At 51.9% G+C, this 22,937-nt stretch overlaps 1 protein-coding gene across 1 annotated transcript in view; it reads left to right on the forward strand.

Annotated features, from left to right (window-relative positions):
• The window catches only part of BNC1 (basonuclin 1), a 30,675-nt gene extending 15,563 nt beyond the window's left edge, over window positions 1-15,112 (forward strand). The window contains exons 2-5 of the mRNA XM_030317254.1: window positions 1,908-2,007; window positions 3,285-3,520; window positions 5,682-7,510; window positions 12,814-15,112. Of these exons, the coding sequence (XP_030173114.1) occupies window positions 1,908-2,007; window positions 3,285-3,520; window positions 5,682-7,510; window positions 12,814-13,498 (2,850 nt within the window). The 3' untranslated portion in view covers window positions 13,499-15,112. The remainder of the gene's footprint in view (window positions 1-1,907; window positions 2,008-3,284; window positions 3,521-5,681; window positions 7,511-12,813) is intronic.
• Window positions 15,113-22,937: the final 7,825 nt, after the last annotated feature.

A 22,937-nucleotide genomic window follows, 5' to 3' on the forward strand; every position in this document is an offset into this window, starting at 1 on the left:
TGGGTTCGAGCCCCCCGTCAGGCTCTGTGCTGACAGCTCAGAACCTGGAGCCTGCTTCAGATTCTGTGTCTCCCTCTCTCTCTGCCCCTCCCCCGCTCATGCCCTGTCTCTCTCTGTCTCAAAAATAAATAAAAACATTAACAAAAAAAAATTGTAATTTAAAAAAAAAAAAGCTATTTTTAAAAAGATCAGAATAGGGGTGACTGGGTGGCTCCATCAGTTAAGCTTCTGACTCTTGATATCAGCTTGGGTCATGATGTCACGATTCATGAGATCGAGCCCCACGTCAGGCTCTTTGCTGACATCACAGAGTCTGCTTGGGATTCTCTCCCTCCCTCTCTCTCTGCCCCTTCCCCTCTCTCTCTCTCAAAATAAATAAATAAACTTTTAAAAACATATAAAATAAAATAAATAAAAAGACGAGAACAAGCAAAAAGAATAATATCTCCCCCCCCACCCCAGCCACCCATTAACCATCCCTCCTCCCCACCTGCACAGCCCCTGGTAACGTCAGGAGATTGGCCTCATCTTGATATTTCGTGTAAATGGAATCCTGCAACCTGTGACGTTTTGTCCTTGGTTTGTTCCACTTAGCATCTTTCCCTGTGTGCTGTAGCACCCGGCAGCACCTTGTTCCTTTCCATGGCCTAATAATACTCCATCGTGTACCCATTCATCAGTTGACGGACATTGGGGTTGTCTCTGCTTTTGGGCCACTATAAGTATTATGATGCTGTGAACATTCAGGCACCAGGTTTTATGTGGGCCTGTCTTTTCATTTCTCTTGGGCATGTGCCTAGGGGTGGGACTGCTGGGTCATATGGGAACCCCGTGTTTCACTTCCGGAAGAACCGTCAGACTGCTTTCCAAAGTGGCTGTACCGTTTCTACAATCCCGGCAGCAACTGATTTTTAAGTGAAGTCTAGATATACACTCTTTACGCTGAGCTTCCCGAGTCCTGGGATGGAGTCTACCCTTCCCTGTCCCCATACGGCACCACATAGCCCCTCAATTGGAAGATGGAGGAACCCCCCAAATGCACACACGCGCTCCCCAGGTTCAGGGCTCTCCGGAATCGTGCGGATTCCGCCCAGCAGCTATTCCCCGGAGCCTCCGTGTCGGGACTCCTGTGAGAGCTTTCTCTCTTTAGTAATGCGTTATATTCTTCAGGCCTCTATCCCCTTTTGAGGAATTCATCTTAGAAATATATGGGAAGCTTGTTCTTAATACTAGAACTTAGCTGACAAGAACCTCCCTGTCTTCTCTTTCAGCCGTGTGTCTGCACACCGGGCACCCCCACCGTGCTCCCCACTGCACACCGGGCACCCCCACACACGCGCAGCACTTGAACTTGCAGCTGGGCGTGTGCACAGGGCTGTGAGCCACACAGCCCAGAGGGTAGAATCAGGGAGTCGTCCTCAGTGTGGTTGGCCACATCGTGTCCACCATCTGGGTGGACTTTTAGCCTCTCCCACACGTTGGGGGCTAACCACGTCCACATTTGGACAATTCTCCATTCAGATCACACTCTTTCAGATCATCCAGGGCGGCCCCTGCGTCACCGTCCGGGGCGACTGCTTTGGTCAACATAGAGACTGGCGAAAACAGGACTGTTCACCCCTCCCGTGCTCTTAGTAACAAGCAAGGTGTCCCCTCCCAGCCCGCGCTCTCCTCTCACGGAACTGGTTCCCGGCCCATTGTCGCAGGCAGAGCAGCTGGTGACGTGTTCCCCGCCTCCTGGGCCGCTGCTCGTCTTCCCGGGGCACCGCGTACCCGCCTGGGTCTGGGACACGGCGGGCACACGCTGCTCGGCGCATGTCACTGAACGGAGGACCGACCGCGTGGTGTTCGGCAAAGCCCTGCGTGGGTCACTCACGCTCCCCGTGGGCCTGTGTTCTCTCCCGCAGGCCATCGGCTGCACTCTCAACTGTAGCTGCCAGAGTTTCAAGCCGGGGAAGATCAACCACCGCCAGTGTGAGCAGTGCAGACACGGATGGGTGGCCCACGGTAACTATGTGTCCTCTTCCCGTGGCCTGTCGTGCCCCCTCGGAATAACCTAGAGCGGTTTGGGAACGGCTAATGTTAAATGCCTTCCCAGACGGCAAACCCTTGTGTGTGGCCCCGATCTCTGGCTAACAGGCCAGGAGCTTTGCGTACGATCCCTTTGAACCTGAACAACCCTGCGCGAGGGGTGTGCTGGGTCATTCTGCAGCGACAGCAGCTCATGCAACGGCCTCCAGGGTTGCCAGATACAACCCAGAATGCTCGGTTAAGTGTGAATTTCAGAGACACAACAACTTAAGCTTAACTGTGTCCCCGTGAATATTTTTCGTATAAACGTATCCCACTCAGTCACTGTTTACGTGAAATCCACGTTCGTGTGTAACTGGGCGTCCTGTATTTCAGTTTGCCAAACCCCAGAACCCCACACCAGCCCTGTGCAGCTGGTGAGTACTTGCAACGCGACTGGTGTGGCTGAAGGACTCCATTTCCAGTTTGGTTGAATTTAATGAATGAAATAGTTGAATAAGGTAAAAATAATTCAGTAAAGTTAAACACGTAATAAATTTAAGCAGCCGTGCGTGCCTGATGACCGTCACGTTGGACGGCATAGATTTCGGTGGCTTAAATCGGCAGAGCCTGATGACTTGCACGACAAGGCAGAGCCTGATGACAGACGAGGGCACGAACCCAGATCCGTCAGATCTTCACCGGCAGACCCTGTTCTTCCTGATTTTTCTGTCTTTTGATTATGCACCTGCTGCATTTGTCTTCACTCCTTGTCCTTGCATCTGTCCTATGTGGGGCTATTTCTTACTCCTTAGGGATGCCACAGGGAAGAAAAAAGAATCTCAAGCCGGGCCGTTTTATTTTAGAAGTTCTTGTGAATAATTTAGAGCCTGATAGCTCTTAAGATGGTTAATCAAAGGCGCCTATGTGGCTCAGTCGGTTAAGTGTCCAGCTCTTAATTTCGGCTCCGGTCATTATCTCATAGTTCGTGAGTTTGAGCCCCACGTCGGGCTCCATGCTAACAGCACAGAGCCTGCTTGGGATTCTCTCCCTCCCTCTTTCTCTCTGCCCCTCCCCTGCTCACGCACTCTCTCTCTCCCTCAAAATAACTTAAAAAAAAAAAAAAAAAAAGATTGTTAACATTTGCATATTACTGTTTTTTTCTGTTGGAACACATACCTGAGAGCTCACACTAGCCTACCACCTTCTCCGTGTTTCTCTTAGAAGTAGGATCTTTACAAATGGACTTTCTTTTCTTCAATTTGATTTTTCAGCTCTAAGCAAGCTGAGGATCCCTCCCGTGTATCCCACAAGCCAGGTGGAGATTGTCCAGTCCAATGTGGTGTTTGACATCAGCAGCCTCATGCTATACGGGACCCAGGCCATCCCTGTTCGCCTGAAAATCCTACTGGACCGGCTCTTCAGTGTGTTGAAGCAAGATGAGGTGCTCCAGATTCTCCATGCCCTGGACTGGACCCTTCAGGATTATATCCGTGGATATGTGCTACAGGTATGGTGAGCGTGGCCATGGTTCTCCTGGAACGTCGTCTCGAATCCATGTTCCAGTAAATGATGGAACCCGGTCGCCTGTAGTGCTCCAGTCATTGGTGGGCATCATTCCCTTAAATATTTTTCCTGGGGTGCCTGGGTGGCTCAGTTGGTTAAGCATCTGACATCTGACTCTTGGTTTCAGCTCAGGTCACGATCTCATGGTTTCGGGAGTTCAAGCCCACGCTGGGCTCTGCACTGACAGTGTGGAGTCTGCTCGGGATTCTCTGTTCTCTTCCTCTGTCTCTGCCCCTCCCCTGCTCATGCTGTCTCTGTCCCTCCCAAAATAAAAAATAATGATAATAAACTTAAAAAAATCTTTTTAAAAATTTTTTCTAACGGCTTAAGCCCCCACCTCCTTTTCTGGGGAAAACACAGTGCTTTCCCCCAGATACCCGTGAAACTTCCGGACGTGGGAGCAATTGCATGTTCTGGGACTCAGATTCCACCGAGCCGGCCCTCCTGCAATGAAGCGCTTGCCCCACGTTACTGTCCCCAAGCCACCTACTGACGCGAGGCCCTGCCTGTGCCAGATTTTACTGAGGGTGTGGGTGGGGGAGAATGGGAGTTCCAGAACCACACGGCGGACAGTTACGGCTTCATGCTGCCCCACTTCTGGTCTTCCTTCCCGGGCTCCACCCTCCTGGGATGTGTCCGCCTTCCGGCTCCCGCTCGTTCTCTCGCTCCTGGACTCCCTTCCGGCCCCCGCACGTGTTCTCATCTCTCGGCTGTGCCGTGCCCTCCTCCCCTTCTTCCTTTCCGTTATTTTGCAGAGTAGTCTTACCTCCTCCTCGACCAGGTCGTGGAGGTAGGCCTCACGTGTCACATCTGCAAGCAAAGGACATCTTTCCTGGTACGAATGGTAGCATTTCTCTGACATCTGACACAGCTGCAGCTTTTTTCTTGCTTTGACATTTTCTTGCTTTGACATCCACACTAGGAAATGTCACAATTTCCCTGAAACGGACATTCGCTTCAGTCTCCTCCAGGTAGGCCGTGTCATTAACACGAACACTTACAACCATTTATCGACCTGGACCTTCTTCTGGTAAAATCTCACAAGGCAGGTCAATTATCCCCATTTTCCAGCTGAAAAGCCAGAGGCTCCAAGTGCCTCTGAATCGTGGCCAAAGCCACTCAGGTCATACGTGGCCAACCCAGGATTTGAGCCCGTTTCTTTCTAACCCCGACGCCCACAATATTCCTCTGAAGGCATATTTGCTCACCTTGGATGCAGGACCCCCAGCAGGCTCAAAGCAACCTTTTATGTAGAGTAGCATTATGATCTTACATTATGACATAGATCAATATTTAATGATCCTAATAATCTTGCTTTCTAGTGTTAGGATTAAAAATATGGAATCAATTACCTTGAACCTCTAGTACATCAAAAATTTATGATGTTACATCCCTCATCATCTTCAGAACTCTTACATGCATTGTGAAAGATCTCAGTAGGCCATCAAATACATGTTCTGTGATAAAATATTTATTGTAGTTTTGGGAAAAGTTAGGCCTTGCTAGAGTTTGAAAGATCTCCAACACTCCAGTGTAATTAAATCTCTGCTCTGCAAACACGGCCAGTGGATCAATACAGGTTCATTTGCTTTCTGATGTGAGTTGCTTGGGAAGATTATTAAACTCGCAGCAAAATAAATACTTGAGCTGTGCTAGGCCTGATTGCTCTGTCTATACTTTTTAGATAAAGAAGTTACTGTTGTTCAAATGATACATATTTTAATTTTGGGCGGGGGGGGGGGGGGAATTATAATGCCTAATGCCAGACAACCAATTGGTTTGAAGTAAGATGGAAAATAATCACTTAATTTCCCTTAGGCTTGAGTAATATAATTTTATTTCTCTCTTCTGGACCACCGCTTATAATTGGTGCAGGTTATTTTCTTCACAGAGTCTCTGGCCTAGGAGAGTAGTGTGAGTGGGGGGGGAGGGGGGGCGGACTCCGCGAGCCCCGTGCTCGTCCGGGGGGGGGGGCGTTTCGTTTTCGTTTTCCAGTATGCGCCAGGGCGCCCTGCGGTGCTCGTGGGGGCCCTGACCGCGTGACTCCTTCTAGAGAAGAAGGCGAGGAGCAGTAAGATTAATTGCGCTTTTTAATTCCGGCTCAGGATGCGTCAGGAAAGGTGCTGGACCACTGGAGCATCATGACCAGCGAGGAGGAGGTGGCCACCTTGCAGCAGTTCCTTCGTTTTGGGGAGACCAAGTCCATCGTGGAGCTCATGGCAATTCAGGAGAAAGAAGAGCGGTCCGTCATCATCCCGCCGTCCACGGCGAACGTGGACATCAGGGCCTTCATCGAGAGCTGCAGCCACAGGGGTGCCGGCCTCGCCGCTCCTGCGGACAAGGGGAACCCCAGCAGCCTGCACCCCTTTGAGAACCTCATCAACAACATGACCTTCATGCTGCCTTTCCAGTTCTTCAACCCTGTGCCTCCCACACTCGTAGGGTCCCTGCCCGAGCAGTACGTGCTGGAGCAGGGTCAGGACCAAAGTCAGGACCCCAAGCAGGACATCCACGGACCCTTCCCCGGCAGTGGCTTCGTGACCTCCAGCTCCACACCATTTCAGGTGGAAAGAGAGCAGTGTCTAAACTGCCCGGATCCGGTGACGAAAAAGGAAGACAACGCCCATCTGAGTGACTCCAGCCCGTACAACATCGTCACGAAGCTCGAAAGGACACAGCTGTCCCCCGAGGCCAAAGCGAAGCCCGAGAGGACCAGCCTGGGCGCGAAGAAGGGCCGGGTGTTCTGCACGGCCTGTGAGAAGACCTTCTACGACAAGGGCACGCTCAAGATCCACTACAACGCCGTCCACCTGAAGATCAAGCACAAGTGCACCATCGAGGGCTGTAACATGGTCTTCAGCTCCCTCAGGAGCCGGAACCGCCACAGCGCCAACCCCAACCCCCGGCTGCACATGCCCATGAACAGGAACAACAGGGACAAAGACCTGCGCAGCAGCCTGAACCTGGCCGCCTCGGACGGCTATGAACGCCCGGCCTTCACGGTGAGCTCTGCCGACTACAGGCCCCTGGCCGGCTTCGGTGCGGGGGAGGCTTCCGGGGGCCAGCCGGCCTTCCCCAGCCTTGGGCAAAACGGGGTGCTTTTCCCCAACCTAAAGACGGTCCAGCCGGTCCTGCCTTTCTACCGCAGCCCGGCCACTCCGGCCGAGCTGGCGAACACGCCCGGGGTGCTGCCTTCTCTGCCTCTCCTGTCCTCTTCCATCCCGGAACAGCTGGTGTCGAACGAGGGGCCGCTTGATGCCCTTCCCAAGAAGAAATCCCGGAAGTCCAGTATGCCCATCAAAATCGAGAAGGAGACCGTGGGAATCGCCAACGAGAAGAGGCAGGCGCTCAGCTCGGATGAAGACGTGCCCCCGCGGGTGGCCCGCGGGGATGAGCCGGAGGCCTGCAGTCCTCAGTCGGACAGAGCCCCCGGGGACCAGGACACGCAGTCAGGAGGAGAGATGGGCTGCCGCGGAGACTCGGGGATGAAGGCCGGCGGAGCCATCAGCAGAAGCCCCGAGCAGGCCCCGCAGCGCACGGAGAGCGAGGCTAAGCAGGAGCCCGCGGTGCCGAGGGGGCCGGACGACGGCGGCCGTGAGCTTCACCTCACACCCGGGACGGAGCCCTGCGTGCCCTTTCCGGACTACATCAGACTGCAGCAGCACCTGCTGGCCGGCGGGCTCTTGGGCGCTCTGTCCAGCAGAGGGATGGCTTTTCCTTGTTTCGAAGAGTCTAAAGAGCCGGACGTCGCGGGTCAGCGTGCACTCGGCCGGCAGAAGGAAGAAAACCGCTTCCAGTGCGACGTCTGCAAGAAGACCTTTAAGAACGCCTGCGGCGTGAAAATGCACCACAAGAACATGCACGCCAGGGAAACCCACGTGTGCACAGTGGAAGGTTGTAACGCCACCTTCCCCTCGCGCAGGAGCAGAGACAGGTAAGACACCCGTCGGTAATCGTGTCTCCCAAGGCACTGATTCTTAAGCTCTACAATGCGTCTGAGTCACCTAGACACACATACTTCTGAGCCCTGCCTGTTGAATTTCTGCTTCAGCAGGTCAGGAGGCGGTGGGGGGGGGCGGGGGGGGGGGAGGGGGGGGAGGCCCGAGAGTTTGCATTTCTGAGTTCCCAGGGGATTACCGCTCCTGCTGTTCCAGGGACCACGGTTTGAGAAACACTGTTCTACGGATCCGCATTCCCGAATTCTCAGTTCCAAATCTAAACACCCTTGGCCACAAAACCTGATCTGAAATGACATGAGCCTGTTGCTAATCTTATTTTTTTTTAATCTCCCTACGCGTGGATTTTCTTATTCTGTGTTCCATGCAGAAATACTAATGGATTCATTATGGGGACATGAACAAAATATTACAGTGTATGCAATGATTCTGCCTTTCTAAAGTCTAAGCCACTCTGAATTCAGAAACACATCTGGCCCAAAGGGTTGGGGGTAAGGAATCGTGAGCTGGTCTCACATGAGGCAGTGGTGGGGAGGGGCGTTACAATCCTCAGTGTAACTTCCCCCAAACTTGTCTGCTTTTCATTTTATGATATGAAGCCCACCAGATGAAATATTTTCTTTTATGTCTATTTAACCAGCTACGTTCAAAAAAAAGAATAGCTGCTTGATTGAAGGTTTTTAAATTATTTTTTTCAGTTTATTTATTTTGAGAGAGGGAGGGCACTCAGCGGCGGGGAAGGGGCAGACAGAGAGGGAGAGAGAGAACCCCAAGCGACACGGGGCTCGATCGAAGTCGTGAACCGTGAGATCATGACCTGAGCCGAAATCAAGAGTCTGACGCTTCACCGACTGAGCCACCAGGCACCCTGAAGATTTTTTAATCATTAAGATATCAAAGAACAAAGACACTTAGCAGGTTCCTTCGGGGTTTGTGATGTTGGTTGAAAAGCGAGAGTCACTGGGTACTGGGTGTTGTGAGGCACAACACAGCGTCAACCTGTTTGCAAAGCGCCCAGGTACAGAGCGCCTCTCATCACTCCGGGACACAGCACGGGCATTGCTGCCTTGTGTGTGCTTTTCTTCGGGAACTTGAGTCCCATAACCACCCCTCGGGCCACCTCCCTCCCCAGCCTGTGAAGGGAAGCTTGTGCGTAACCAGGAGGTGACCCCAGGAGGCTTTAAGGAAAAGACTAGCTCTCTGATGAAATGCCATATGATAAATGCTAGAGGGTTCGCAGAATATTAACCGTGTTGCATTTGCTCAGACAAGCCTGACTTGAAGCAATTCAGCATCCCCGCTAGCTACCTTCGTCCAAAGCGTAACACCTGATTTCCTGAAGAGGGGGAAGGTACAGGTACTGCCCACAAGTTCCGGGAGCGGGCTCGTAAGAACATACTCGCCTGGAGCGAGGGGAAGAGAGCAAGGGTGGTAGGAGTTAAAATTCCTGTTTTCTCTCGCTGGCATGTTGAACCAAACCACCAGGATCCCCTGACTGGAGAACGTGCCCTTTTCCTTCATCCTCCAACAGGAGGCTTTGTTCATGACAAGGCTGTTCTGTTGAAGAAGAGATAGCTCTATCAGGCAGATTATCCTTGATATTTATGACAGCGTTCTGGCCCACAGCGCCCACCAAATTAGAAGGCCCCCTCCCCCACCACGGGAAGGCATCTTGAATTCTAAATTTCAACTCGTGATTTTAGTGGTCTGGAACTAGGAAGGCATTTTGCCTAGAGTCTGATTAAAATGGCACGTTTTCTCTCATTTTTTTAATGTTTATTTATTTATTTGGAGAGAGAGTGAGAGAGCGAGCGGAGGGGAGGGTCAGACAGAGAGAGAGAGAGAGAGAGAGAGAGAGAGAGAGAGAGAGACCCAAGCGGGCTCCACACTGTCAGTGCAGAGACTGATGCGGGCTCGATCTCACACACCATGGGATCATGACCCGAGCCAAAATCAAGAGCTGGACGTTTAAATGACTGAGCCACTCGGGAGCCCCCGAAGTGGCACCATTTTAAAAGGAGCTTTGTGGGCAGGCCTGGGGCCACCCCCCTCTTCTGGGGGTCAGAGATGAGAACTCTGTTGTCAGGATGATTTTCTTCCCTTCTTAGAGCCACTGCCAGCAGCAGTCACTAGGGTCCCTCAGGACGGGACTGTAATAGCACCCTAGATGCTTCTTCAGCCAAGTGTGTGTGTGTGTGTGTGTGTGTGTGTGTGTATACATATATATATATATATATGTATATATATATATATATATACACATATATATATACATATTCAAGAACCTTCTGTCAGGTGCTGTGGACACAGTCACTGCTCACAAAGGCCCGCGGAGGAGACAGACCAGTAAATAGGCAATTTCAGCTGAATGTGGTGCCCGCTATCATGTGAGAGATACAGACTGCTGTGGGCACATAGTGGAGGTACCTACTGGACTCTGAGAAGTTAGGGAAAGCTTCCTGGAAGAAGGGGCATGACTAAAGCAGCAGCTCTCAGTCGGTTTGGTCTCAGAACCCCTTCACAAATTCTTAAAACCTGAGGGCCCTCAAGAGCCGTCAGTTGGGTGGTCTAGTTGGGTTTATAAGTATCAGTGTTTACTGCATTAGAGATTAAAACTGAAAAAAAAATCAATATTTCATCCCTTAAAGTAATACACATAGCATTTAATGAAAAATAAGCCCGTTTTCCAAAACAAAAGCTCAACGAGAAGACTGGTTTTGTTTTTACGTTTCTGCAAATCTCTGTAACCTCTGGCTTAGCAGAAAATAGCTGCCTTCTTACATCAGCTTCTGCATTCAACCTGTTCTAAGACCGCACGTCACGTAGCCCCCGGAAAACCACAGTACGCTCGGGAAGGGACGACAGTGAAAAAGACAAATCATGTCATCACAGATCATGTCTTCGTGTCCTTATGAAATGAGTTTCGACTTCAGGGTACCCCTGAATGGGTCTCACGACCACTAGGGGTGCCCAGACCACACTTTGAGAACCACTAGTCTACGGAGGCAGAAACCGGGGAGGACGAGGGAGGAGGATAGGGATGGAAGTGTCGGGGAAGACACGCACGCACGCGTGCACGCACACACACGTGTACGCACACAGCCAGCAGGCACAACATTAGCAATCCTGGAAGCAGGAAGCTGGCACACGGGCCAGTGGGTTTTGCGTTTGTGGTAGTGACTGGTTTAAGGGCACATGGCACCCCAGGAAGGCTTAACGAGCAGGTTGGAGGATCCCATACGTTCACTCTCGGTGTTCCTGGGGGTGCTCAGGCTGACAGCTTGGCCTCATCACGGCAGGGACCTTCCCGTGCAAAGTTCCAGCGAGCGTGTCTGTCTGACTTTTTTCTAACCACTCTCGCGTCCCGGGACGTACGTGTCAATCTAATGTCTGGTTTTCTGCCGACACATACCTGCCCCTTCAGCCCAGCATGCTGACATAATCACAGGGCAGCAGTGCAGTTGGCAAGGCGATCCGAGACTGCGGTGCTGAGGACGTCCAGAAAAAGAACGTGCGAGGGATACGAGGGAGGAGTCGAAGAGCAGATTTTACACTTTCCTTGAAATGGGATGCAATTTCCACCCATTTCCCCACCACCCCCACCACCACGTCTTTGGAGGTTTCGAAGAGAAAATTCAGTTCCTAGCTATTTGCGGAGGGGACCGTGCGTTTTTCCCAGCGTGGGCCTGGCACACGTTCTCGTCTGTCCTGGTGGGGGAGGCTCTTTTCCACTTGGAACCATTTTCCTGTCACCTGTAAGATGGTACCCCTTGCAGTCAGGACTGTTTTCTGCCAGCCAGAAGTTAGCAGGGGATCTGTGAGCGAGGCCACCATTGATTGACAAGTTATGTCTAAATGATATTGTGTGAGTAAGCATGTGTCATAAATGGATACTCATTGTCTGCCCTTCAGGAATAATCATTGGGTAGAAGGCTGGTAGTGTGTTCAATGCTGTACTTGCAAAACTCCTGTCTGGCTTATAGTGAAACGTTGCAAATATGAACCGAACTTAGCGTTCTCTCCCTCCCTCCCTCCCTCCCTCCCTCCGTCTGTCTGTCTGTCTGTCTGTCTCTCTCTCTCTCTCTCTCTCTCTGGCTAGAACACACAATTTCTAGCCAATCAGGTTTGCTCACCTGTGTGAGCACTTGACAGGTGTGTTAATGCCATAGACCATGATGCAAGCCACCCAGGAAATTGGAAATTTTCTAGTGGGCACGTTAAGAAAGTATGAGAAGCTCAGGTGACGTGAGCTTTAACAATGTATTTTGTTTCACTCGGTCTATCCGAAATCTTGTCATTTCTGTGTATGTCGCAGCCACGTTTCAGGGCCTCCGTGGTCACGAATGAGCAAGCTATCGTACCGGACAGTACAGCTCTAGAAGATATTTCTTGGTTTCTTTGAAATAAAGCCCTCCACGTGGGGTGCCTGGTGGTTCAGTCAGTTAAGCCTCTGACTTCAGCTCAGGTCATGATCTTGCGGTCCGTGAGTTCAAGCCCCACGTCGGGCTCTGTGCTGACAGCTCGGAGCCTGGAGCCTGCTTCGGATTCTGTGTCTCCCTCTCTCTGCCCTTCCCCTGCTTGTGCTCTGTCTCTCTCTGTCTCCCAAAAATAAATAAACACTAAAAAAAAGGTTGCTCAAGGGGCACTTGGATGGCTCAGTCGGTTAAGCAACCGACTCTCGGTTTCAGCTCAGGTCACGATCTTAAGGTTTGTGAGTTCAAGCCCCATGTCAGGCTCTGTGCTGACAGATCGGAGCCTGGAGCCTGCTTTGGATTCTGTGTGTATGTGTGTGTGTGTCTCTCTCTCTGCCCCTCCCCTGCTTGTGCTCTGTCTCTCTCTGTCTCTCAAAAATAAATAAACCTTAAAAAAAAAAATTTTTTTTTGAAACAAAGTGCTCCACTTAATTCCTTATTGGGACCAGTTTTCTCTGGGGTACCCTGGTTGCAGGGTCCCAGGTGACTTGACCTGATCAAAGTAGTCTAGGCATTCTCTCTAGATGAGGTCCAGGAAGGTCCGTGTCCATCACGAAGTTAAGAAGTTAAGAAGGACTGCGTATTCCCAGACTCCAGACTATCCGCTTTCCTCCTCAATGCTAACTTCTGACGGGTGGTGGACAGCCTTGGGCCAGCATCCACTAGACCTGCATTTCACCCCTCTCCCCTTATCGTCGCTTCTTCCGTGCCACGAGCGTTTTGCGGTATCCAGCTCGTGTCTCCACTTGGAATGTTGACTGTTCTTACAACAGCCCGACCTATTGCTAACCATATGTTCCCTCTTGTAGACACAGTTCAAACCTAAGTCTCCACCAAAAAGTGTTGAGCCAAGAGGCACTGGAGAGCACCGAAGACCATTTCCATGCAGCCTACCTTCTGAAGGATGTGGCCAAGGAGACCTATCGGGATGTGGCTTTCACCCAGCAGGCCCCCCAGACATCTGTCATCTTCAAGGGAACGAGTCGGATGAGCAGTCTGGTTTACCCAATAACCCAAGTCCACAGTGCCGGCCTGGAGAGCTACAGCTCTGGTCCGCCGAGCGAGGGCACCATCTTGGATTTGAGTACTACCTCGAGCATGAAGTCTGAGAACAGCAGCCATTCCTCTTGGGACTCAGACGGGGCGAGCGAGGAAGGCACCGTGCTCATGGAGGACAGTGATGAGGACTGTAACGGGCCGAGCCTTGTCCCCGGGGAAGATGAGTACCCCATCTGTGTCCTGATGGAGAAGGCCGACCAGAGCCTTGCCAGCCTGCCTTCTGGGCTGCCCATAACTTGTCACCTCTGCCAAAAGACGTACAGTAACAAAGGGACCTTCAGGGCTCACTACAAAACCGTGCATCTCCGCCAGCTCCACAAATGCAAAGTTCCGGGCTGCAACACCATGTTCTCATCTGTCCGCAGCCGGAACAGACACAGCCAGAATCCCAACCTGCACAAGAGCCTGGCCGCCTCCCCGGGTCACCTGCAGTAACAAGAGGGCGGAGCAGGTGTGCGAGGACACGTGTGCGGATCAGAACTCAGGAATAAGGTAGTCCAAAGAATCGTCTCTGGTTTTGTTTAACACCACTTGGGGCAAGCCAGGCAAAAAGGCTTTGAGTTGACTTCACCGTCTTGCTGCAGCAGGATGCGCAAAAAACCAGCCTCGGAGGAAGTCAGCACTGGGGCCGTGCTAAGGCCCTGTTCTCTGTCGTGGCCCAAGAGGCTTTTCCCTGACCTGGCAAAAACTGGCAGAAACACCGTTTTCCCCACGTTTGTTTACACGCTCCCTGGGAGGGCTCCAGGCCTGCAGGTTGGCAACAGGGACCCAGGACCTGGGGGCAGCCTGATGTCAGCCTTGCACGAGTGTTAAGGGTCAGCTGAGTGTCCCGGGGAAGCAGGCTGCCGCCACGGGTGAGGGGCCAGCCCCAAAGTGCACATTTTTCGGTTCCTGCTTTAGTGAGTCTGCCATCCAGACTCCGGTTTGGGGAAAATGACTTTTTGAGACTATGCCTCCGTTTGGAGTGGAGAATTGCTTTTTTTTTTTTTTTTTTTTTTTTTTTTTTTTCTTTTTCCCCTCCCCCTTCAGGGGTCTCACAGACCTCCAGTTCTTAGAGGAAGCAGATTGGTTTCAACACAGAGGAATGTGGATGTCGTTCCCAAGGATGTCCGTTCTTGCTGTGTCGTGTGCGTTCAGGAAGCTCGGGGGCGGGGGGTGGATTTCATGCACTTAAACATCGCGGTCTTCAATTTAATTTAAAGTAATTTTGATAATATTTAACTTGTGTTTGTTACGTGAGTAGTCGGGGTGAGTGCAGACGCGTCACGGTGTGACCCCTGGGTCCCTGCTCCGGGGCAGAAGGAGTATGTCGGCCTGAACTTCAAAGCCGCTGCCCGTGGTCTTGCGGTGAACCTCGGAGTCTGGTCCGTTCTGGTCCTCCGTGGAAGGAGTGCAGGCGTGACTGTGGCAGGACCCGTTGTAAATACTCGGCCAGAGCGCTTAGAGAATACGGTTCTGATGGTTGTGGTGCATTTTTGGTATCACTGGGTCCCTCGGTCCTCACCCTTTTATAAACATGTAAGGTTAGGATGAACTTTCCGATTTACCCGGTAGGAGAAAAATAGGGCGTTAACTGCCATACTGTACGTCTTAATATTTAACTTATTCTGAAATGTGTTCCACACCCTTGTACACACGTGCTATTGTAGAAAGGAAGCTTAATCAGTTCCTATGAAAAGAGACCATCTCTTGAAATTTGACATTCACGGTACTCGGCAAGCCCGTGGCAGGGAAAGAAATTGACTTGGTATTAAGACTTCAGGTTAACTGTCTTTTAAGCTTACCGTTGATTTAAGTAATGAAAAACATCCTCAGAGAAAAGCGGGGGTTACAAGAGAGAGATTATTCCTCCTGCACAAGGGTGAAAAAAAAAAAAAGCCAACAACCTGTTACGGATTGTTTCAACATTTTTAAAAAATAAATATGACAACACTTGGTCTCTACGTAAAGTGAAACGTATCTTTCCACCGTTTTGTCACCCAGCTGTTTATTATTCCAGTTTCCCCAAAGTGGAACCAATTTGTATACAAATGAGTTTTCTATGATTTAATAAAAATATATGCCACATGTTTTTGTTTAAAAAGGCAAACATTTGTAAGGCTGGTTTTGTCATATGGACGCCGTGTTGTACACGTGCTGCGGTCATTCGCACACACACACGCACACACACAATGTATTTTACAGAACCGAAAACCCAGGGCAGGCGGGCAGACAGGTGCTAGCATCAGTAACTACGGCCACATCCAAACAGGAGTTGCAGGTATTAATGAGTTCCAAAGAAAGAGCAGTGGTTACTTCCCGGGGAAGAGGGGCTGGGTGTCAGTTTATTATTTCTTTAATGTTTATTTTTGAGAGAGAGAGCATGAGCAGGAGAGGGGCAGAGAGACAGGGAGAGGGGATCCGAAGCGGGCTCCATGCTGACAGCAGAGATCCCGATGTGGGGCTCGAACTCACAAACTGCAAAATCACGACCTGAGCCGAAGTAGGACACTCAACTGACTGAGCCACCCAGGCGCCCAGGTATCAATTTTTTATTAAGGAAAATACAAAAATGGGGCACTTGGGTGGCTCAGTCGGTTGAGCGTCTGACTTCAGCTCACATCGTGATGTCACAGTTCACGAGTTCGGGCCCCGCGTCGGGCTCTGTGCTGACGGCTCGGAGCCTGGAGCCTGCTTGGGATTCTGTGTCTGCTTCTCTCTCTGACCCTCCCCCATTCATGCTCTGTCTCTCTCTGTCCCCAAAATAAATAAACTTAAAAAAAAATTTTTTTTTAAATAATAATAACTCTTAACAGCCAGGGCTCAAAGTAGAATGAATTGCAGCTTTTCTTTCTTAAACGTGCAGAGTTGTTGTGTTTTTTTTGAGTCAGGTTTTTGTAATTAATCTCTTCACCTCCTCACCTCTTTTATCTGCCCTTCCAGCAGATAAAAGCATGCTCCCCTCTCCCTTCTGCCCCCCCTGTCGGGGGAGGGCTCCACGTCCCTGCTTCAGGGGGATCAAGAGGAGGGAGCCACCAGCGGGTGTGTGGGTCCCAGCTCAGAACCCTCCGGTAGCAGCTAGTATAAAATCCAGAGACTCTCTCGAGGCCAGCAGGGTCCTGAAACGTCTTCCCACGCCTGCGACTTCTCCATCCTTCCCGCTCACCTTGCGTTACAACCTCTGTGGGCTTTGTCTTCCCTCGTGGTCGCCCTTCTGAACCTCCACTTTGCAGGATGCCACCCCACGACTCATCGTGGCTACGGTAGCCGACTTCACTTCCTGCCCTCAGAGAACTGGTGGGAACCCCCCACCAGCACCGCCCCCCCACCCCCGACCCCTGGTCAGCTTGTCTGCCTTCTCGCCTGTCCTCACATGGTCTCGTCTGGCCAGACTCTGCTGCCACACTCAGCCCCACGTGGCCTTGCCGAGGCTTCTGAGTTCCCCGAGCGCAGCCTTTCTGATCTTCTCCACTGGCGCCCAAAGCGGATACCGAAAGGACTAAATGTGCGAGGGTGTTACGAAGAGAGACCGTACTGTCGGAGAGGAAACGGGAGGGAGCCGGGGAGGCTGGGGGAGCCAGCAGACAGCATACAGGTCTGACCTCCTAGTGAAGGAGAGAAGGAGGGAAGGTTGAGTGAAAGAATCCGAGAGACTGCCGTGTGGTCTGGGGAAGGTTGGGGCAAGGCCCCTGGGGGCGGTCTCTAACCCAGGTCAGCCATCAGAGCAGTCGCCCCTCTCCCAGGAGTGGGTTCCCTGGGAGTCGTATCCCTGCTACCCTCAGTCTGGCTGCGAGCAGCCCGTGGGAAGTGTGGCCTCCGTGCAAATGTGGCCATGGGTTCAGAGCACAGTACCTGGAGCCCTTGGCCAAGTCCTGTGTTTATCTGAAGCCCCTGGGTCCTGTTCAAGGTGGATTCAAGCCTGCATTTTTCTCCGAACTTAAGAGTGGCGTCCACGTTCGTTTGGAAGGCCGATGCCCTCACTCAGCCCTCCGGCTGTCTCAACGATGGGGCCCCCTCACCTCTTCCCTTGCCCATCCATTATCAAATATCCTTTCTACTGCTTCCGTCCCACTAGCCTAGAACTCTTGCAAATCCCTCTCATCTTGGGGCACGTGGATGACTCAGGAGGTTGAGCGTCCGACTTCTGCTCAGGTCATGCTCTCCCGAGTAGTGAGTTCGAGCCCCGCCTCGGGCTCTGTGCCAGCAGCGTGGAGCCTCCTCTGGATCTTCTGTCCCCCTCTCTCTGCACCGCCCTGCTTACGCTGTCTCAAAAATGAACATTTTTTTTTTAATGTTTATTTACTTTTAAGAGAGAGACAGAGCATGAGTGGGGGAGGAGCAGAGAGAGAGGGAGACACAGAATCCGAAGCGGGCTCCAGGCTCCGAGCTGTCAGCACAGAGCCCGTCGCGGGGCTCGAACCCACGAACCGTGAGATCACGACCTGAGCCGAACTCGGACGCTTAACCGACTGAGCCGCCCCGACGCCCCCAAAATAAACATTTTTTTTTAATCTCTCTCATCTTAACAATTGAAAGAAAGAAAACATAGCTTTCTAGAGCCCTGACCCCGTCCGGTGGCCCTTCCTCCTCCCTTGGCTTTGTACAGCCGAGGTGCTTACAATAGATCTGCCTCTCCCCTAATCACTGCGTTTCTTTCTTACCCTGACAATGGCCCCGCCCTCACCAAGCTTCCAGCGACGCCCAGACGGCCGCATCCAAAGGACACCTTTGGTGTCCCCTCGTCCCCCTCTGGCCTTTTCTGTCCTCACACTCATGCTCTCTGCAATCTCTCGTTCATCCCTGTGACTACCAACTGCTATCTGTCGGCTGACGCCTCTGAGTCTACACCTCCGGAGTTGCCCTCGTGACTAGCAGATGCCCGCTGGGTGTCGCAGAATAATCCACAGCACCCCCATCCAGCTCAGCTGGGGCTCAACCCAGTTTGTCGTCCTCCACACCACCGGTCGTCTTCCCCCTTGCGTTTCCTCGGGGTGAGGGAGCGGTGGCCAACCCACACCAAAACCCCAGGGACACCACCACCTGTGGTCGAGAACGTGGCTCTTCAAGTCTGACTGTCCTCGGCTGTTCCACACGCCAGCCGGGCGACTTGGGCCACCTCACAGCTTCTCTGGGTCTCCGTGTTCTGGTCCAGATGATGAGGACAGAAAGAGCCTCTCCTTCAGCGGAGCCTCATGAGGCTCGAGGGCGTGGAGCACGTGAGCGCCGCCTCGTAAGGGCTCCGCAAACCTTGCCGTAACCATCCTGTTCGTCACCGTCGTCCTCGTCGCTGTTAGCCTCATGACTACTCCAGACTTGCCCTTCTCCTCACGCCCGGCGGCGGCCATCCGTCACCAAATTCCAACAAACCCGCCTACCGGAAAATGCCCTCCGACCCTTCCCCTTCCTCGTGCCGGTCGGTCAGTATCCGTTCAACAGGGCGGCCCTCTGCTTCCTCCTCCTCCTTTCCCGAGACCTTCCGGGGCCTCCTGCGGCTGCTGCTTTCTCCAGCCCACCTTCCCACGGCAGCCCCAGGGAGCTCTCCCAACAGCACAGAGCGGACTGTCCCTCCTCCTCCAGGTGCTTCCTGCTGCCCTCGTGAGGGTGGGGTCCCCCCAGGCCGGCCCCGGCCAGGCTGACCCCCGCGGTCGCCCCACAGACCCCGGCTTGTCGGTCCCCAAGGCCCTGCCTGTGTCGCTTTGCCTCCAGGAACCACCCTGCCAGTCTCTGACCCCAAACCCTCTGTCCTCCCCTGAGACTCAGCTCGGGTGCCCTCTCGTCCAGGAAGCCCCTTGTGACCTCCCCCTCCTTCCCTCCCAGGGCGGAGTAAAGCCAGCCCTCTGGGCCCCCCTGTGTTGTCAGGGTTTGCTCACGGATTTGCCTTGCGCCACCCCCACCCCTCACCGAGGGGCCTCCGGCTGTCAGTCACCAGATGGACCGAGAACCCACCTACTGTGCGTCAGGCATCGCCGGGCACACTCTGCTACATGCCGTGGACGCAGGGCTCGCTCTTGTGGAATTTAGAATAAGGAAGACAGATACCAAGTCAACAAATAAATGAAAACTTATGCAAGCTTAGTTCCCAGAAGAGAGGTCTCTCTGTCCAGTGTCTCCGGCTAGCACCCGTCCCGGCTAGGCCCGAGGGCACAGGGTTGTGACCTCCCGTGACCTCACCTCCTCAAGGTTGGGACTCCGGGTCTCCCTTCCCAGGCGTGCGGCTACATAAATGTAACTCAGCTGTCAGCTGCGGGCACATCCCTAAACCGCCAGCCTCGTGGGGTCATCCTTCTGTTTACGTTCAAATTAAATAACATGAGCCTTCCCTCCTCCCCGCCCCCGCCTTTCAGAAGACTGACCTCAGCAATCACTTTCCCCATCAGCCTTTGAACGTAAGAAAAGCAGACACGAGCCTCCCGGGTCCTGAGAGCATACTTTCAAATCAACACGACTTCAGCGGACAGATGAACGAACACTGGCCGTTTGGCCCTAAACACGGGGATCTGATATTACTGACTCCTGCGACCAAGCTCTCAAGCCCCATTTACTGCCTAACCTAGCAGAGGGTCAGAGACCAGGGAGGGGCCACACGTATGGCTTTTTGGGCCTAGCTTGGGGTGTTTTTCCTAAGTGGCTAATCGTCCCACACCCAGATTTTGTCTGATTTCTCAAAATCGCCCTCGATTAGGAAAACTGATACATCACTGCTTGTTTTTCTTTTTTTCCTTTTTTTATTGAGATGAAATTTGCACAGCATAAACTTTATTTCAAGTGTGGAATTCAGGGGTGCCTGAGCGGCTCAGTCAGTTGAGTGTCCAACCTCAGCTCGGGTTGGCATCACATGGTTCGAAAGTTCGAGCCCCACATCGGGCTTTGTGCGAATAGCACAGAGCCTGCTTCGGATTCTCTGTCTCCCCCTCTCTGTGCCCCTCCCCTGCTAGCGTTCTCTGTCTCTCTCTCTCAAGAACACAAATAAACATTTAAAAAAATTAAAAATAAAATAATAAAGTGTACAATTCAGAGGCATTTAGTACGCTCACTATGCCGTCCACCTCTGTCCAGTCCAGAACATTCCGACCACCCCAAAATAAAACCCTGTACCCAGTTAACAGTCACTCTCCGTCAGTCTGCTAACTAATCTACCTTCTGCCTCTACGGATCTGCACGGACATGTCATATAAATGGAATCGCACGCGACGTGGTCCTTTGTATCTGGCTTCTTTCACTTGGCATGACGTTCTCAAGTTTCATCCATGCTGTCGCATACATCGCTGCTTCTTATGGCCAAAGAAGAATCCATGGTGTGGAGTTACCACATCCGTTTTAGTTTGTCTTCCTACCCATCAGTTGATGCACATGTGGGTTGTCCCCACCTTGGGGTTGTCACAAATGATGCTGCTGTGGACACGGGCGTACGAGTTTCTGTTTGGACGCGTGTTGTCTGTTCACGTGGGTCTGTGTCTAAGGCTGGAAGTGTTGGGTCTTACGGTAAGTGTGTTTGACACCAGCCTGTTTTCTAAGGTCACTGATTCTTTTTTTTTTATTTTAGAGAGAGGGGAGAGGGGCAGAGGGAGAGAGAGAGAGAGAGAGAGAGAGAGAGAATCCCAAACAGGCTTCATGCTCATCACGGAGCCCAAAGTGGGGCTCAGTCCCACGACCCTGGGATCATGACCTGAGCCAAGATCAAGAGTCAGATGCTCAACAGACTGAGCCACCCAGGCACCCCATAAGGTCGCTGATTCTTTTGTTTTTAATGTGAATTTATTTTTGAGAGAGAGAGAGCATGAGTGGGGGGGAGGGGCACAGAGACACAGAATCGGAAGCAGGCTCCAGGCTCTGAGCTGTCAGCACAGAGCCCGATGCGGGACTCGAACTCACAAACTGTAAGATTGTGACTTGAACCGAAGTCGGACGCTCAGCTGACTGAGCCACCCAGGCACCCTATAAGGGCACTGATTCATCAGCACGGTTGCACGTTGGAATCATCTGGGCATCTTTTATTTTTTTTTATTTTTTTGGTTTTTTTTAATTTTTTTATTTTTTTCAATATATGAAATTTATTGTCAAATTGGTTTCCATACAACACCCAGTGCTCATCCCAAAAGGTGCCCTCCTCAATACCCATCACTCTGGGCATCTTTTAAAGTACTGCTTCCTAGTCCCTCCCTCAGATGGTCTGGGATCATCGGTCTGCTCTGTGGCCTGTGCACGGAGAGTTTCGAAGCTCCCCAGGGGTTTCTTCCAGCCCAGGTTGAGGATTTCAGACACAGGGACTCACAGATAACATCATTAATCAATAGCTTGCCCTCTCAAGTCAGTGTCTTCAGACCTGCTTGATTATGAGAATGTTCTGGGGCACTCTTTGAAAATACAGATTCCCAGGGGCGCCTGGGTGGCTCAGTCACTTAAGTGTCCGACTCTTGATTTCGGCTCAGGCTGTGATCTTGCGGCTCATGGGTTCCAGCCCTGTGTCAGGTTCCTCACTGACCGTGTGGAGCCCGCTTGGGATTTCTCTCTCTCGCTCTGTCTCTCTGTCTCTATCTGTCTCTCTCTCTCTCCCTCCCTCCCTCTGCTGTTTTCCTGCTTGCTCACTCTAAGATAAGTAAATAAACATTAAAAAAAAATAAAATACAGATTCCCAGACCCTTCCTCTGGAGATGTCCTCAGTACTTAGTGGGCCCCAGGGGGTGGAGGGGGAGAGCCTGGGAATCTGAAGTTTCAACAGACACTTCGGGTGTCTTGTGATCTGGCAAGTTTGGGAACCAGTATCTTGGATTCTTCCCCAAATGTGGGCCCCCCACCAGCTCCAGCTGGAGCTTGTAAGAAATGCACGTTCTAACTATTACTAAATCAGAACCTGCCTTTTAACAGTTCTGCAGTGATTGTAAACACACTAATATCTTAGAAGTACGGTGTTAGAGTACTTAATCTCAAGCAGTGTCATCTGTAGGTAAGAGGTTCTCAAACTTGAGCAGCATTAGATCGTCTGAAAGGCTCATTAAAGCACAGGCTGTTCTTGGAGCCTCCGATTCAGCAGGTCTGACGCAGGCCACGTGTCACAAGTCCCCAGGTGATGCTAATGCACTTGGTCTGAGAACCACACTTTGAGAATCCCAGATCTAGCATCTGGACTAGGGTTTCTCAGACTTGGCACTCGTCATGTTTTGAGCCAGATAATTCTTTCTTGGGTAGAAAGCTGCCCTCTGATTGTAGGGTGGTTAGCTGCTTCTCTGACCTCTACCTGCTAGGTTCCAGGAGCACCCCCAAAATTGCGGCAGCTAATTATGTCTCCGTGCATCGCCAGATACGCCCTGGTGGGCTGGGTGACCAAATTGAGAACCACTGGTCTAGAACATACCTAAAGGGGAGGGGTCCTGCCACTCATCCCATTCAAGAGGAGAGCAGACTTGGTCCCTAGCTTGGGCAAGCTCTCTCAGACTCTCCTCCCAGATCCCGGGGGGATCTGGGGCCTGCGACCCCATGAGGCAATACCCTTGAACCAGGATTTCCTCGCCTGGGGAAATGATATCCCTTTCCCGGCTCCCTGGCTACAACAGAAGCGTCTGGAACTCTCAACACCAGGTGTGAAGTCCTGATCAGGTAGCCCAGTCCCTGTCGCCCTCCCCTCCTCACCCGTAGCCCCTTCTTTGCCAGAAATCTTTGGCTAGTCCTAAAAACCAGATTTTCCAAGAAATGTTAAAAGTGGCCACAGTACAAGCAAAATACATAAGGAACTGAATGTCTGTTGGTCACCTGATGCTTTTAAAGCTACACCCTAGGAATCTGTGCAGTTGGTGAGCTTTAATTAGTGTGAATTGTTATACTTTCTTTATGTTCTTTGCAGAGGGCCGGGAATATTGGGCGGTAAGGGAGAAGACCATTTTTTAAAAGCTTCTGGGTT

This window comes from Lynx canadensis, chromosome B3 (genome assembly GCF_007474595.2).
Source record: "Lynx canadensis isolate LIC74 chromosome B3, mLynCan4.pri.v2, whole genome shotgun sequence".
Lineage (NCBI taxonomy): Eukaryota > Metazoa > Chordata > Mammalia > Carnivora > Felidae > Lynx > Lynx canadensis.